General features: G+C 35.0%; 2 protein-coding genes across 2 annotated transcripts in view; one reads left to right on the top strand and one right to left on the bottom strand.

Moving 5' to 3' along the window:
- Positions 1 to 53: 53 nt before the first annotated feature.
- LOC115446397 (protein dj-1beta) lies at positions 54 to 3,618 on the bottom strand. The gene is made up of 6 exons (XM_030173050.2): positions 3,373 to 3,618; positions 2,516 to 2,606; positions 1,867 to 1,986; positions 1,352 to 1,466; positions 877 to 1,028; positions 54 to 553 (listed from the first exon to the last, which is right to left on the bottom strand). Exons 1-6 carry the CDS (start codon positions 3,459 to 3,461, stop codon positions 449 to 451), a joined length of 672 nt encoding a protein of 223 aa, XP_030028910.1. The 5' UTR covers positions 3,462 to 3,618; the 3' UTR covers positions 54 to 448.
- Positions 3,619 to 4,643: 1,025 nt separating this feature from the next.
- The window catches only part of LOC115446418 (zinc finger protein 182), a 31,423-nt gene continuing 18,825 nt past the window's right edge, over positions 4,644 to 17,241 (top strand). The window contains exons 1-2 of the mRNA XM_030173075.2: positions 4,644 to 5,025; positions 14,692 to 15,469. Of these exons, the coding sequence (XP_030028935.2) occupies positions 4,960 to 5,025; positions 14,692 to 15,469 (844 nt within the window). The 5' untranslated portion in view covers positions 4,644 to 4,959. The remainder of the gene's footprint in view (positions 5,026 to 14,691; positions 15,470 to 17,241) is intronic.

Genomic DNA, 17,241 nt, shown 5'->3' with positions numbered 1-17,241 from the left:
AGATATTAAATTAATGAAAAATTTCCGCAGTACTTACAATAAAAAAACTGAAATTTGTGATTATATAATATATTTACAGGTTACATCAAAATATACAATTTAAGCGCCTTAAATAAGATGGATAAATTTTATTCGGTCCAACCGATTTATCACAATTTTTAGTTGCATTTAACAAAAAGGATTCATATAAGAATATGAAGCTAATATCCGCATACACGGGGCGATGGCGCACTTCTATGAGCATTTAAGGGACTCATGACACCCAAAAAAGTATTTTCACAAAAAAAAATCAATAAGATTAAGTCTTCTTTCCCATAAATTATTAGCCAATCTATGCCAAGTTCTAATTCGACGCCCATCTTCATTACAACGAAGATTATATTTTTAGTATGCTTAAACTTATGCGAGTGATAATTATATTTTAGACTTTACATGCTGGTTTTCAGATCTAGTACCCAGTGATGATCATTCCCTTTTCAACCTGATTAGCCTTCTCCTTGCCAGTGAGGAGTTCAATGAGAGTCAGACCAAACCAGTAAGCTGTGCCGGGACCCTGGGAACAAAAATATTGATAAAGTTAACTAAATGATACATGGTGGATGAATTTAGTTATTAGTGCATAGGATAGTATGAATTTGTCGCCAAAAACGTATCGCTAAACGAGTCAAATGCGAACAAGTATCACATTTCAATATATATTCATTATTTCCTATATATTTGCATAAATTTTATTAAATTTCATACAGTTCTATAATAATGTAATTTATAGTGTAGACTATAGGATATATTTTTTTGTTGTATACTATATAATTTCTTTTAGTTCTTGAAAATTCGCACATGGTGTTATTTTGCATAAAAATATTATCCAGTACTTACGCGGCTCGTGACCACGTTACCATCGGTCACCACCCTCTCCCCCTCCACGTACTTGTAGTCCCCGGGTCCTCCTGCCACCTTGTCCTTAGTGGTGGGGTAGGAAGTGACGCGCTTGCCTTGACCGATACCGTGCGCTACGAACGCTGTTGGCGCTGTTCAGGTAAATACATTTATTTAAAAAAATATATCAAAAATAATTTCCAAGAGAAAAGACAACAGTTTCGGCTAGACTTGTAATCTAAACACCCACTATTTGAAAGATGTATTAGCTACAGAAATTATTGATATAATTCAAAAATTCCGTATTTTACGAAAGCTCACACATATGTTTTTATACAGGCTTATAAAGTATTATTTATTTTGAATCCGTAAGTTTATCGAAATACCAAACTGGGGAACTTAGAGTCCACAAATACTATAATTACTTATATCTGACAAAACCCAGAAATTTAAATATTGTGACCCCAGTACTAACCTGCACAAATTGCAGCCACAATCTTCCCTGACTTCTCATGTTCCTTGAGGAGGGTGCCAACCACTTCCGACTTGGAGAGACGGTCCGAACCCTCAAGACCGCCCGGTAAGATTACCTAAGATACGCCATAAATTTGAATTTCTATTTTGGTGCTTTAATTAACTTTGAAAAGTTATAATATTTCAAAATGCTCCATTCCCATACATGATTAACTAGATGTTGTTCATGGCTTTGCCTGCCTAAAAAAGATTTTTTACAGAAAGCCGGAATACACGAGCGATTCAAAACGCCAACGGTAGGACACTAACGTCATCTTATTCGCCATGGGATCAAATTATCGGGATAAAAAATTGCCTATGTATTAATTGAAGACATGATCTACCCATGTGTTGAATTTCATTCAAATCCATTCAGTTATTTCTATTTTCTGTGAATTATGCGCAGAGATACTTTTAAATACTGATATATATCGAGAAAGTAGATGTTAGTAAGAAGCTAGATTTTATTCTACTTACAGCATCATACTGAGGTTTCTCAGCCAGTGCATCTGCCAGTGACTTGTCTGGCACAAGAGTCACCTGCCTCGAACACAGCACTGGAGCACTGCCATCCAGACCAGCCATTGTCACTTCCACCTAAAATGTGTACAGCAACTTTACAATGGATCTACAAATGTAAAATAATTATATAATTGTACTTAAATGTCGCAAATTGTCTATTACTTAAAAACACATTGATTACAGTGCCCAAACAATGAACTATCTACCAGTGGGTCGAATTATGTAGTGCGGCGCGTGAGAGTGAGACAGTCTTACACTGTCATTTTTTTTTCCACTCCAGTCCACCATACTAGTTTCACGCTATATACATAATTGTCGTATCAGCCATAGTTAACATGTTAAATAGTACAAATAATTCTATAAAAATTACAGTTTTTGTGTATTTTATATTCTTGACTATCTATTCAAATTTAGCTTCAGCTACAAGGTTTGATATGTAATACTAATATCAAAAGGATTGATATTCTAGTGGTTTTAAGCAGTATATAATCTACTGACAATATGCAATTTATTAATTGCTACTAAAGTAGTCTCTCTCTTGCAAATATCTCTATTGATAGAGACCTAAAAATCTACCTAGAGACGAAACAACTGTATTACTTACACCACCTCTCCTCAACATGTCGACAGTGATGACGGTCTCCATCTCCTCGGCACCTTGTGCCAGGATAACCAGGGCTGACTTTGACATGGCTCTGTGGGAATAAATAAATATCCCCGACACTTATAAAATTATGTAGGTACTGTTGCTATCAATAAATATCATAATATGCTTACCATATACTTAGAATAGATTGGGGTAATTAAATATACCTTTGATTTGTATAACAAAACTTCTAATAATACATGTATTTTACAAAATAAAAGCTTCCATGTTACATGCTCATACTTTATAAGCCAGAATTTATTCAAACTGGTTTTAATATAATTTAAATTACAACACTAAGTGAAGGTAAAGGAATAGTAGGTGCCTTTTATACCCTCCAGTGTGTCTTTCTTTAAAACAGCAGGGCGTAGGTCAAGACTGCATCACTATATTGTTTATATTTAAAATAATCTTATCACATAGCATACAAAATTAATACTTAGTTTGTATTTTAAATAAACTAACATCTTGACATTAATACGCTGCAATCAGACTGGTGTTTTTTTTTTATATCCTTATAAGGATAACATGTAAAGTTATATAAAATGACCCCCTAATTGAAATTCTGGATGCAGCCCTGGCCGTATTGCATAAAATATATTATGCATGAAAAGCTTTGTATAACATGACGCCCACAATATCGAGAAAACATAATTATTATTGTACCACGGTCAACCGGCGATTTTTTTGTCTTTTGTACATAGCAAAAATATATATTTTTTTGAGCTGGCCAATGTCCAGTGTTGGTATTTGCCATGGGGTAAGATATTAATAGAAATACATTATCAAAAGGATTTGATAAGCTATCAACTCACCTTCTTTGTGCAAAACGCAAGTCTTGAGCTAATAATTTCAATGAAAGTGTGAGAGTTTTCGAAAACGCCGACTTTGTCACGCAAAACATCAATTTAACTTTGACGCAGAGACAAATAACTTTGACAGATTCAAGCGAAGGTTAAGAGTTTACTTCAAAACGCTTGTTCTCTCCAGAATTTTCTATTACGTAATGAAAATAAATATTCCTAAATTTCATTGCTATTTATTTTATCATACTGGTTTATTTAGATTAACTACGAATAAAGTTACATCATAAATTAAGTGTTTATCTCAATTATCTAACAATAATATTATATTACATGTGTTTTCGAACGAAACCAAACTTTGATATTTATGATAATTATTTATGTTGTCATCCACATAAAAAACATTACCCGATATTTTGAGTAAAAAAAAAGTAATCGGGTATGAGTTCAATTCAATTGGCCTATCAATACTAACACGACATCAATGACGTTACAATGAACTATAATGAGATATTGCTCCGCCTAGGACATCTATGGTTTAGATTATCTGTATCATTAATATTAAAAGAATAAATACGGAGTTAAATATATATAAACTCAGGTTTTCACTCTTGAAAGGGTTTATAATATTTGAAGTAACATCGACGATTCATTGAGATTTACGGCTATTTACGTTCTATAGTGCTACAGGCAATGATCTCACTTCGTACATATAAATACTAAATATTAAAAAGTAAATCAGGTGTACTACATACTTACCTAAAATCATAATCTTGATATCCTCTCATCCTGGAAATAGAGCTTAAAATATAAGATTCTATAACTCAATGGAACGATGATCGCAGTTGTTACCATTCGTGTTTCTACGCAAAACAAATAAGTAATCGAAAGCATCTTTTCAAAATAAAATAATCCTTATAATATGTAATTTTACAAACTAAATTTAAACTTACTATCTAAGTCAATAACAAATGAACAAACTTAGATATTTGTTAATATTATTCATCCAAACAAAAATGTAGGCTCCATCTATAGTCGGGTAAATGCTAATGTTTATTTCTTGTCACACTTGTGGCTATAAATATAAATCAACAAATAGTATATACGTTAAACTATAATAAGTAAACTTTGAACATATCGAATAGTTCACCTATAAAATATTTTATAACATAATTTTCGTACGTCAATAAATTATTGTCGTAATACAAATTATTCCAATGAAAAGATATTAAAAGTAGTCTGTGTTTAAATATATTTTCCACAATACAAAGAAGTACTTTGCAAGTGTTACATCCCCGACAGATGTTCGTTGACGGCTCCTCTACATTGTCGATGCGTCGCTTCCTTTCTTTCACAAGAACGTCAATTTTATAAAAAAAAAATATCATTTTATACACAGTATTTGTACTTCATCACAATTTTTTAACAAATAAATCATGTTACTTGTAACAAAAACTAATTATTAGAAATATTACAAATCATATAAACGTTTGTTTTATGTCGTGTTGTGATGTTCGTTTGAGGTTAGGCATTGGGACGTTATGAAAGAAAATAAAACAATCTTGTATTAAAGTTTTTAATATCGTGCGATAAATTGAAATGGATTTTGTGAAACGCGAAGACCAGAATGCCGTCGACGAGGATTACAAAATTTATATGGATGGGGTGAGTTGTAAAATATTTTAATCATAATTTGATAACTATTCTAAATTACGTTTGATACTGTAACCGGTGCGCACAAAACTTATTCTGTATTTTAACCATTCATGTTCATAAACTCCTTATTTTCTAACATCGATGATGCCTAAATTCAAGATTATTTATTTTATAAAACTGTGCACTAAAAGGTAATAAATAAAACTTAGTTATTTAACATATTTTGTTTGCATTGTGTTGCTTTGAAAGTACATGCGCTGGGTATTGCCTCATTGTCTATTATTTACTTTAAAAATGCAAGTATTGCCTTCCTGTTTATAGCAATCTTAAATTACTAGGCATTATAGAACATGAAAGTACATCCAACTTTTGTCTACTAAAGTAGTCTATGTTTGATTCTTTGCATTGTATTATTCATAACCATTAATAATCTTAAAAAGAAAGAATTTTGCAAAAATCAGTGCCTAAATTGGTTGAAAGGTGATGTACAAATTAATGTTTAAAATATTGCAATAAACAAAAGTGGATATTGATAAAAGGAATAAAGAAAAATTTGTCATTACCCTATTTTAAATTATTGTTGTGGCTGACTGCCTGTATGGTAGTTCTTGCCCAGTTAAAATGTAGCTATGCAAACAGGGATATATTTCTACTTATTTGTGGAAAAAACTTTTGGCAATAGGAGTTTTAAATTTCTAATTACACAGTGATTACTTAAATTCATCTTGCTTTTTACTACATTATAAATGTGAAACTTTCTGGATATGTTTGTATGTTCATTTGAAGTAAAGACAGAAACCACTAAATATTAAAAACACGCCTCACGGCTGTTGTCCCTAAAGAGGTAGGCAGATGTACAGCTATTCCCTTTTTGGCCATGTTTTCTTTCCTGTTATGTGATTGGAGCCGAACCTATCCCCATATTGAGTAAAAATTCTAGACTCCTGGTTGATACTGAGCAGAAAATTTCTCTACCAAGAATTTAAACCTAAATCTTTAGAGCCGTGATTGTAACATGCACTCACTACAACTACATCACCAAGGCAGTCACCAATAGGGATGGACTTTGGTGCAGGGAAAGGTATATAATGTAAATATAATGGCACTTTATTTCAGGAAAGCCATTTTTATTTAGTACAGGCACAGCTATAAAAAAGCAGCTACTATTTGTACTAATTTTTAACATATGTAATATTTTATCCCAAGAACATTAAAATTTCGTCAAGCTAGTTATCTTTTGTAGTAATGAAAATTCGGCGCATGTCGGTCGCTCCCTGATACCTAACTACTACAGCCAACCATTACAAGCACACCCTTCCACCTCCCGCGGCCCCGCACACGTCCCGTTCGTTCCTTGCGGCGGCGCGGGCGGTGTCCTTGATCATCATCGTACAGTGCTCAAAACAGAAAACAGTTGCCATACCATATTAGGGAAAGAAAAACCAAATGAGAAATAGATGCTTTTTAAATGCTTTTCATCAGCCACATGAAGTCCACTGCTGAACAAAGGCCTCCTGTCATGAAGATGCTTGAAGATGAATTACATTAAACACATAGATAATTAAAAAATGGCTAGATTGTTGGATCTCTCCCTCTATATGATATGGATACTTGTATAGGTATCCTAATGATATGAATGGGACCCATTTACTGAGGCTTTGGGGTCTGTCTGACCAACTAATAAAGAGATTTTCTATGTTTCAAACCTTGCCAGATTCCAGCATGTTAATATAGCATCATATTTGGTATTCTGGCAGACATTCCAATAAATAATATTAAGACTGCTGCCGTTGCTAGGGTAAGGAACTGCTATTTTTATTACTTGCGTGGAATAAAACACATTCGATGATATCATCTAGCAAATATTTGGTAATTTTTTACCAAAAAACAACCATTTCAGTTTCATTATACATACGCATATTCCCGCGTTTTAACTTGAAGTCGTATGCAGAGGCATGTTCATCCCCTATCATATAATATGATAAGGGATGGAGATATTGTCATATTGAGCATAAATTCCAAACCTGGGCTGATACTGTCCAGAAAATCCAATTCCATTTTACTTGATCTGGGTATCAAATCTGAGACCCCATTACAAGTGATACCGCAAAACAGCTATGCTATGCATAACACGGCTTAGGTATAACAATATTAGTTATGTATGTTACATAATGTTATATATTTTTACTAACTGTGCCCGCGACTTCGCCCGTTTGGAAATCAGTGTGTCACAACATTTTTCCCGCGTAAATCCCGACTCACGAGATTTTTTGCCATGAGACCTCTTCAACATTAATCGTTATATTTCAGTCAATTGAAATGAAACCGTAATGTACTATTTACCTAAACTTTCCTCAATAATTGCACTATCTTTTAGTGAAAACCGTTCAAAACTCCGTTCAGTAGATTTTGAAAAATCGATCACATACAGACAGCCAGCTTTTGGGGCTTTGTTTTGTAATATGTATAGATTTGAATACGAATTTTTATATTATTTATAGATATTTATGTGAGATTATTGTTATATTTATAGATATTTATTAGTCCAAGATTAATTTTTGTTTTTATCTTTCATGATCATCTATTCAAATTTATGTATTTGTGATAACGGTATTGCCCAAAATTTTAATTTTGGATACCCCGCCGCATGCCTCATATATTTAATAATTACAAGTATACAACTTGGGGGCCGTTCAAGTATTACCTAACGCAATTTTTGAAGATTTTTGACACCCCCTCCCATGTAACGTGCTGTAACGTTTTCCTGTAATTGCGTTACGTAATATTTGAACGGCCCGTTGGCGAGATAAGCCGGGTGCTTTGTGGGAAGCAAAACCAATGCCATTAGCATTTGTAGGAACCATGCCATTAACAGTGGAACTACTGCATAGAATCGCCCAGTCTTAAAGTTATGAAATCAAATAATAATATGTTGACCAATAAGACGTTTTCCGGATCCCAATAGTTGCCATGCCGGCCTGTCTTGCTTAATGTATAGCTAAACGAATTTGAAACTCCTAATCGATAATATCCTTTTTATATGGCTACGTCAAAGTGAAACCACTGCACCTGGATTGTAAGTGAAGTGGAGTCCAGATAGTGTCGGATGATCAGAGATGATGGTCCCTCGCCAGTCAACACAATAGGGTACCGGACTCATTTTTGTTCTTAACAATTATTAAATATTTACATAATATAAATTATAACACCAAAGAAATTATTAAAATCCAGTGAGAAATCAACAAGTTATAAGCATTTGAATTTCGGTGGAAGGGGTAATTAACAAGAAACAGAAAAGAGATAAAATATCCACATGTGACGTCATCGGGAATTACGACGCGTGCGAAAGAAAGAGATGAAGCGATATCCCCACATCGCGCCCACTTCTGCTCATTACAATATTTTAAATATGAATTACTCGCTCATTTTTTAACCAATTTTTATGCTGTTTTCGCAGAAGTGCTTCTTTTTCGTATTTAAAGCCATTACACATAGAATAATGTACAAAATCAAGCATAGGCTTGTCCCCTATTATGCTGGTATGGTTTTACCGGATATATACAAGCTGATCTCGGAACTCGACACACGTGGGTCACCTTTGCGAGTTTGGTACCTTGTGTACGGTGGTCGCTATCCGGGCGGATGCCAACATGCTACCAGCTTTTGTTTTTACTTTTAAAAAAAACACTTAAATAAGCAACAAGCAAACTACATTTATTCACCTATATTCGTAACTAAGTGGTTGTCCCCGAAACGTGATTCGTCAAAACGAGCCAACACGGCGGGTTTTTGCAAAATTAATTGTTAATACCATACTAAAATTGTTAACACTTTAATAATTCAAACTAATGCATTCGCTTGTTTTTCCTTTACGATCATAACCATATAAACGTTAAATTTTTTTATTAAACTTGTTTGTTTTTGCATAATTTATTCACGTATTTATTATTGCATAATTAACTTGTTCAAATTATTTCGAATGAAAAAATATATTTAAATTGCTTATCTAGATTCGTCTATAAATAGGTAACTCGTGTAAGCCATTCGGAATTTAGGGTAGCAATTATGTATCTCAAATTGCGTTAATCGCCCAGGTTATTGAAGTAAGGAAACGCTTGTAAGTTAGTCGGGGTATATACCTCAAACCACTATGCCGGCATAGAATTCTTCATTTATATTTAATCTTGACACGGCAAATTCAACAATCAACCCGATTTTGATTATTGTATAGATTGTATTTTTTTTTTATTAACGAAGGGTATTCCGTACCTCTGCGTTCAATAGTTCTGTCTTACTGGATTTCCAACAATGTCCTTATCTAGTTTGTGTAACGAGTGATGTTTAAATTATCACATGGCCGAGCCAGCCTTACCCTGCAAGCTTCAAACTAGACTACGTAGACTTGGACGTTTTGACGTTTTCATCGCAAAGCGAATTCGCTTGAATCTTCAGTCACGTGGCTGTCGTATTAACCCGTGAGGTAGCTGAATGTTTGCCGGCAAACATTGACAGCTACGCGTGTGACGGAAAAATAACCTTATTATGTAGTATATATGTAGTATATAAGGATATAATCCCGTGACACACGCAAATGTCATGTAGCTGTCTTGGCTCGCCGGCGATTCACGAGAGACCAAGAGTTAAAGTATATAAGCCGTAGAAACAGCTACCCGAATCCATTATCTGTTGACTAGTAAAATGTCAAGTGATGCTACGCGAAATATGACATTGATGGTAATAGGTCAGTAGAAACGGCAACAGTAGTGTGCGCACTCGCGCGAGGTCCACAAGTTTTATAGCTAGTGGGAGGGTATACAGTACGGCCAATCAAAGCTGGCCTCCATAACCGCCCCCTATGTCTGTCGTCATATGGTTGCTAGTAAGAAAAGTAGATGAGTGTCTAATGACCAATAGCCAGTAATATCACTGGCTACAGTGTCCTTCAAACGGGAACCAAAATGTATATAATGCATTCTCTTAGTATGAATAAACGTTTCGGTGCTACCTTCCCACATGGCTGGCCAAAATACATGCTTTGCTTTAATACAAATTATAAAATACCGTTGAAGCATATTCTATATCTATCTATGCAAAATACAATCAAGTGTAAGTTAATGTAAAAAGAATATCAGAAAAAGCCTATCAAAAAGTAAAAGAAGAATTTTCTTTTATGACCACTAAAGTATTAAATGTTTTCTGCAGAACGCACTCATTAATAAGATAGCTCAATATTTATGTTAAAATCAATTAATTTGAAGCCATAAATATATGAAATACTACAATACACCTCAGCGTCAAGTATTCTAAATATTCATTACAAAATACATTTTTAGGAAGTGTTACAATTACAAGTAATTCAAATATTGCCTAACCTTGCCTACACAGCCGAATACTCGCTATACGAGAGACCTACCTATAGCTATTTAACTTCGACGCCACTCGTGCGCAAGTTCAGTCATCTTTGGCCAGTCGTTCTGTGATATATCTTTCACCCAAGTGCAAATCGGAGGTGCACGTAGTGAAAAAACCCCGCCTCGGTGGCTCGCCCCGGCGAATCGCGTTCCGAGGTCACCCGGTGTGCATCTAGTCAGGTATGCCGATAGTTTTGGTGACCGCCATGTATTTCGACTGTCTACATTAATTCGAAAAAAAGGTTATTCAGTTTGTCGTATTTTTTTACTCCACTTTAGTTCCTTCAAATTTGTTTACATTTAAAACAGCAACAAATATAGCATAGAACAAGACGTAAGGGATCAAAAATGATTCATCTATCTTCTATATCTATCTATATCTATCTATACTTATAATAAATCTGTAGAGAGGTCAATTCTGTACATGAAATATATTTCCAAAATAACTATTAGGGGGTGATTAGGGATCGATACTGATGCCAAAAATGCATTAGTAAAATTTTTGTCTGTCTGTCTGTCTGTCTGTATAACCGTTATAGAAACAAAAACTACTCGACGGATTTTAACGAAACTTGGTACAATTATTTGTCATACTCCTGTGCTGGTTATAGTATACTTTGCATCACGCTACAATTAATAGGAGCAGAGCAGTGAAGGGAAATGTTGGGAAAACGGGAGAAGTTACTCCATTTATTAAGCTTCCGTCGCGTGTGCAACCTTAATGGTTAAAGCTACACAGAAATCATGTATGACGGAAATGTTCTCCTTAAAATTATGTAAAAAATATCCCACGACAGCATATGTCTATCTTTTATGGTTGACTCACAATAACACGTGTAACTCCCGATAGCTTAGCAGTTCAAAGCTTTCTCATTATATTTGTCTAATCTTACGTTTAAAACACTCTCAGTCATCCCTAATTAAAAAAGTTAACATTATTAAATATTCCATAAAAAAGAATCATAGAAATCGGTATAGAAACACCAAAGTTACACATGAAATACGCTAATAATAAGCCATCACGCGTGAATACTGAATCATGCTATATGCTGCCTTCGATTTCACCAGGATCCCATCATCAGACCCTGATCGGACAATCGGACCACCTGCATACCACCATACATTAAAAAAACATCCCGACAAATTGAGCACCTCCTCCATTTTTGAAGTCCGAAATCCACGCGGGCGAAGCTGCGGGCGGAAGCTAGTAGCAAATAAAATTTTGCTGATGGTGGGACATATTTTAAATCCACCCGGATAGCGACCGCCGTACACAAGGTCTTAAAACCCGCCGTAGTGTCCCACGTAAGTGTGTCGCGTTCCGGGTTCAGCTTGTTTATATCACGTTTCGATACGCCGCCAGAATTGTGTCAATTGGCGAGGGATAATCATCTCGCGTCATTCTACACTCTATCTGGACATCACTTCATTTACCATCAGGTGCAGAGGAGAGGAGTTAGTATGTCATAAAAATCCTTTTAGGGCAACTTTAGAATTATCTGTAATGTGCTATTGGTTTAAAGAGCAACAATACCTGTCATGGATGATACCTTTGCTAAAGTGACTTTCCCGCCTTCACACCCACCACTACAACTGCTATAAGAAACGATCCAGTCTCAGGGAACACTGATTTGTCCTTATCCAATTGTGTGCCAAATTCGTACAAACATTAAATCGTTTGCACAATCCTTTGGATTTATAATATTGGGCAATATGTCCAAAATAACCAAGAATCCTTTTAATTATGCATAATGTAACGCAAATATTGCGAATAAAACTATTTTGGACTTGCTATTTTGGGAATCAGGGGAAATATCCGAGACGATATCATGTTATGATATGTAAATGAAAAATATTTTACACGAGCATAAAACAGGATAAACTAGTAAGAAATAAAAAAAAATGAGACACGATACAGTAAATTAAAAAAAAAAACTTGAATATATTTCCTCTGATACCTGCATAATGTTTATTAAAATAAAATAATATACCAGTTTATTGGCAAATGTTGCATAATATATATTTTTTTAATATAGTAGAGGTAAACGTAATTAGATCACGCGATTGCAAGAGCACATCCGTAATTTGAAAAAATTTAGGGACAGTGGTACAATTCCAGTCGGGGTATGTTAGTAATACAGTTTTCTTGTAGCTATAGTGGTTAAGGTAGGTGCTCTTATTGCCCCACCTCAAAAATCCAGTCTACCATTCCATCAGTGATGGAATGGTAGACCGGATGACATGTATAGTTCACTATAAATCAAGAGTATTTACATGTTAACGGCGATAGTCAATTATTCGCGACTTCCTCGGACCGAGGAAATGAGCGGAACTGTCTCCGTTATAAATTGTTCAGATCGGCCGCGGTAGTGCCCAAGCTTACAAAATATAAACTCGTAGTGAAAGTCGGAAGCCCAAACATCCCCCATTCTAACCCATTTCTTCCCTTTCCTATAATATAAATATATGAAATTAATAAGAGTAAAAAGCACGGTGGTCTGGTAGGGAACAGAACAATCAGCTGAGACAATGTCCGCAGATTCAGAACCCAGGGAACGAACATTGACGTCACGTATCTATTGTTTATCAATTATCGTTCGCCTTAACAGTTAAGGAAAACATATTGACGTAATTTACAAACCCAAGAATTCTCCATAAGAATTTCGAGTGCATATGAAGTCTTCAAACCCGCATTAGGCCAGCATGGTAAACTGACCGAAACTCTCGGAGGTAGACGAAGTCCGTGCCAAGCAATGGACAATATAAATTAGGGAGCTAATATTATCATCTATACTAATATATAAAGATAAAGTTTGTTTGAACACGCTAATCTCGGGAACTACTAAACCGATTTTAAATTGTTTTTTTCACGTATAGGAAGCTACATTACTCCCCAGTGCTATAGGCTACTTTTTATCACGTGAAAATACCGCGTGAATAAGTTTTCCGGAAAATATCCCGGAAAACTTATTGACGCGGGCGGATCCGCGGACAAAAGCTAGTATTATATAATAAGCGGTGGCGACACATTTATCATCACATAACCCACTTACTCGTGTTCTGGGTTAGACTATAAAAAAATGGTGTCCGCTTCGCTTCATTTTGAGTATACACGCGCGGTAGGACACGTGTAAGTTTCCGAGCCCGCCAGTCGCAGAGGCGCCAGTCGCTCGACGTTAAAAAAAACAGCTTACACGTGCGCTTTAAAGCCAAAAAAAACATGTATAAATTATGGACGATAACAAAGTATATAGATACAACAAAATAATGCTGCGTTAATTATTTTTTAGGAATAGAAAATGTGTGAATTTTGTGCCTAGATTTTTAGGGTTCCGTAAATTAAAAGGAAAACCTTTAAAGGGCTTTGTTGTCATGACCCTTTTTTCGGTAACGCGTAGTGGTAGCAAGTTGAAGTTTATATCAATTGCTTGGTTCTAGGGTTTCTTTCAGCTATGAAAAATCAAACTTGCAAGTCAATATAATCTTAAAATAATATGCCTGATCATGTCGCATATTTACGCATAATTTGAGATTTCACAAAGAAATCAAAACCTATAGGGTATTTTCCGATGACCTAGAATCATTAAATTTGGCAAAGTTGTTTTGAAGCAATCTAAATGTTGGAAATATATATTTTGTAAACAAAAAAAAGGGAAATTACTATTACAAACTTATAACTTGCAGTTGCAAAGTAAACTTTCTTCGTTACCCTGTCTTTTTAACTAACTTGAAGAAAAGGTTATCAATAATTTTATATGCTTTTTTAATGAACCTATATATGAAATTGTACAGAACCCTCAGCAAGAGTCGAACTCGCAATTATCCGTTTTTTTTTTTAATATTAATTAGTTTTTTGTTTTATTAAATTATGGATATCTAAATTAATACACGTGTTAGGGGGCAAATATAGCGTAAAATCTAAAGGTCAATGTCCTCAGAATATATTTCACTATTTTAAATTTTTTATAACATAATATATCTTATGCAATACTTTATATAACATCAACAAATCTATGAACTAAAAACCCTTTTTCCAAGCAAAATTAAAATTATATTTAATCATAAGATTAAATATCAATAAATATTTAAACTGTTGAGAGAGAAACTGTATCATCACGGTGTCGTTATCTCCCTCGCACGCACGGCAGAAAATAACAGTGACATCATACACTAAAGCTTATTTTTATAGTAAAACAAAATAATAATCAGCGAGTAGAATTGACACATATAAGAAATTATTAACGCATTAAATTTTTTATTTCAGCTACCAAAACACCAACTGGAATCTGAATACCAACACATGCCAATTTCAATGGAACAGCTACACCAAGCGATGCAGAGCTCTCTCAACTCGTCTGTTCACAATTTCCAGTTGCCTCTAAGTCCGCGACAAGTGTCGCTCATGCTGAAAAGCAACCAGTTAAGTAGAAATTTGAATTTCCAAGAAGTTCCAGCCAATCTGCATAGAGACGATATGGGCGGCATAGAACTGCATCCAAGTTTAAGGCACGACGATGTTCTCAGTCAAAACTTGAGTAGAAACCTAGATATATCGTTGGTAAGGAATTTGGGGAGTGAACTGGAACTACAGGGTGGCTTGGCTCAAACATTAGTCCAAAATATAAACGAGCAAGATTTATCTAGAAGTTTAGATTTGGCGAGAATAAATGATGTTTCTGTACAAAACCTTCCTCATAATTTAAGTCATGATATGCTGTCACATTTGAATAGACAGCATTTGGAACAAGATATACTAACTGAAGACAGACGGACCCCAATCATGATGGACTCGCAATTGATGGATCAAAACCTGGTGCAAAGGTTGGGACAGAATTTAGAGCAGAACCTGACGCAGAGGTTGGGCCAGAATTTGGACAGATTAGACCAAAGGTTAATTAGTAATGTGGTGTTGAACGAGAGGCAGTTGGAACCGACGGAGCATTTGTTACCGATGCCTTTTCATATCAAATCTGAGCAAGAAGACGACGGTTATTTCTACGATAACATGAACCAGGGCATAAATGGAGTGAACGAGTTAAATGGTGAGCGAAATTTTAACTTTATCCTTTAGATATTAAGTTTTAATACAAACAAAGCTGATTTTTTCCTTGTATTTCATGCGGTTTATATGATTATGTATTAATAAGTGGAAGGTTTTTTTCCGCGAGCGAAACATTAAGCCCTCTGAAGTTTGTAACTTCAGGCGAAGTCCCAATAGTCCCCACTGGCTTACACTGGTATACACATTATACACACATTTAATGCAATTCAAGTATTTCTTTTTCATGTTCAAATTCTAAGTCACTACTTTATATTTATATGTGTGACGTCAAGAAGCTTATGCCTTTCCCTACCCGGCCACGGGATGTCACATTTTGACGATCCATGCCTGTTTCTCAATTGAACGTAATGAATGAATGGCCACTAAGCGCCTCGTGGGTGGAAGATACCGGTATGGAATTTTCCAAACGCCCCAATCCACTAAACCTTGACATTTTGTTATTTAAGCAGTTTTGGAACATGTACCTCTAGGCGATTCAATTGATTGTCTAATTTTTTCAACCGGCATGAGGAAATGGTGGGGGCTGTCTTTTTTAACGAATGTGCATCCACTGTCATGCCTTCTGTATTGTGTATGGGAAGCCACAGCAGCACTAAAAAACCGCATTTACGGTTCAAATAAAATGTGTCTTGGAAAAAAACCAATATCGCGTTCGGTGATAGAATCGCGCATGCAATACAAAAACGCCACTGAGGCATCTTAAATATTAGGTACCTTTATTTAAAATGTATCCCCAGCTCCATCAAAACAAATAGTTGTTGCCAGTTTAAAATTAAAATTATACCACAAAATTAATGCTCAAAGTGTGACCAAAACTATTTGATAAATAAGATAAGGTATAGTGCAGCACATTAAAATAATTATATTATTATAGTAATTATAAAATCATGAATTATTAATGATGCATTCAAAAATTATTCATTTAAAAGCAGAATAAACGCAACCATATTAGAAGTAAATTTACAAACTGCAAACAGGATTTTATACATTGGCTATAGAAGCAAAAGCCTAGTTTATTTTGTAGTGCGTAGCGATACGTGTGTGGTAGCATTTTAACGTATTTTATCCCTAGGTAAGAAAGAGAGAGAAATATTAGTGCACTGAACCCCGTAAAAGCCGACGAGTGAGAGAGTGAGTGATTATTTTATCCGCATAGGTAGATGTGCATGATGATGATGATGCACACTCTCTTGTTTTGTATTGACGTCAAGAGATAGAAGGATTTTTATTTAAAGATAATTTTTTGTAGTTTTCTGGCCAAAATTTTGGTTTTTATTCCATATTCGGTTTTGATAAGGTGAATAATTTGTGAGAGCAAGCCAGGCTTTTTGGGCTTTTATGAAAGAACGGCCACTGTGTGCTGTGTGTGTACCAGTATGTGCCGGATATCCGTATCCGATCTGTATCCGCGGATATCTGAGGGAGAAGAAAGATCCGTATCTGCATTCGTATTCGTTACGTTGTGGCGGATGTTTTTAAGTTTTTTTACCGTATTCATTTTCAATACATAGATGAAATTTAATAATTATAGGTGATTAGGTAGCAGTGAAAAATTATTGACTTTCATTCTGATTACTATTTATTTCTTAAAACCAACTATTTGGTACTTTTATATTGCCAACAATAGTTACCATACCGATAGAGGTATCGGTATGGTAACTATTGTTGGCACCAATATCAATTGAGCAAGACAGTCAGGATCTGTATCTGTATCAGTATTCGCGGATCATGACACCAAATATCCGTATCCGC

Source organism: Manduca sexta, chromosome 28 (assembly GCF_014839805.1).
Source record: "Manduca sexta isolate Smith_Timp_Sample1 chromosome 28, JHU_Msex_v1.0, whole genome shotgun sequence".
NCBI classification, from domain to species: domain Eukaryota; kingdom Metazoa; phylum Arthropoda; class Insecta; order Lepidoptera; family Sphingidae; genus Manduca; species Manduca sexta.
Note: the sequence above shows the minus strand (reverse complement) of the source record. Positions and strands in the feature narration are given on the sequence as shown.

What these genes read in the sequence shown, in the direction of transcription:
- LOC115446397 (XM_030173050.2), bottom strand. Translation starts at nt 3,461, where the DNA reads ATGTTTTGCGTGACAAAGTCGGCGTTTTCGAAAACTCTCACACTTTCA. An exon ending in TTGCGTTTTGCACAAAGAAG is followed by an intron (nt 2,607 to 3,372) that starts GTGAGTTGATAG and finishes TTATTCCCACAG; the next exon opens with AGCCATGTCAAAGTCAGCCC. An exon ending in TGTGGCTGCAATTTGTGCAG is followed by an intron (nt 1,029 to 1,351) that starts GTTAGTACTGGG and finishes TTACCTGAACAG; the next exon opens with CGCCAACAGCGTTCGTAGCG.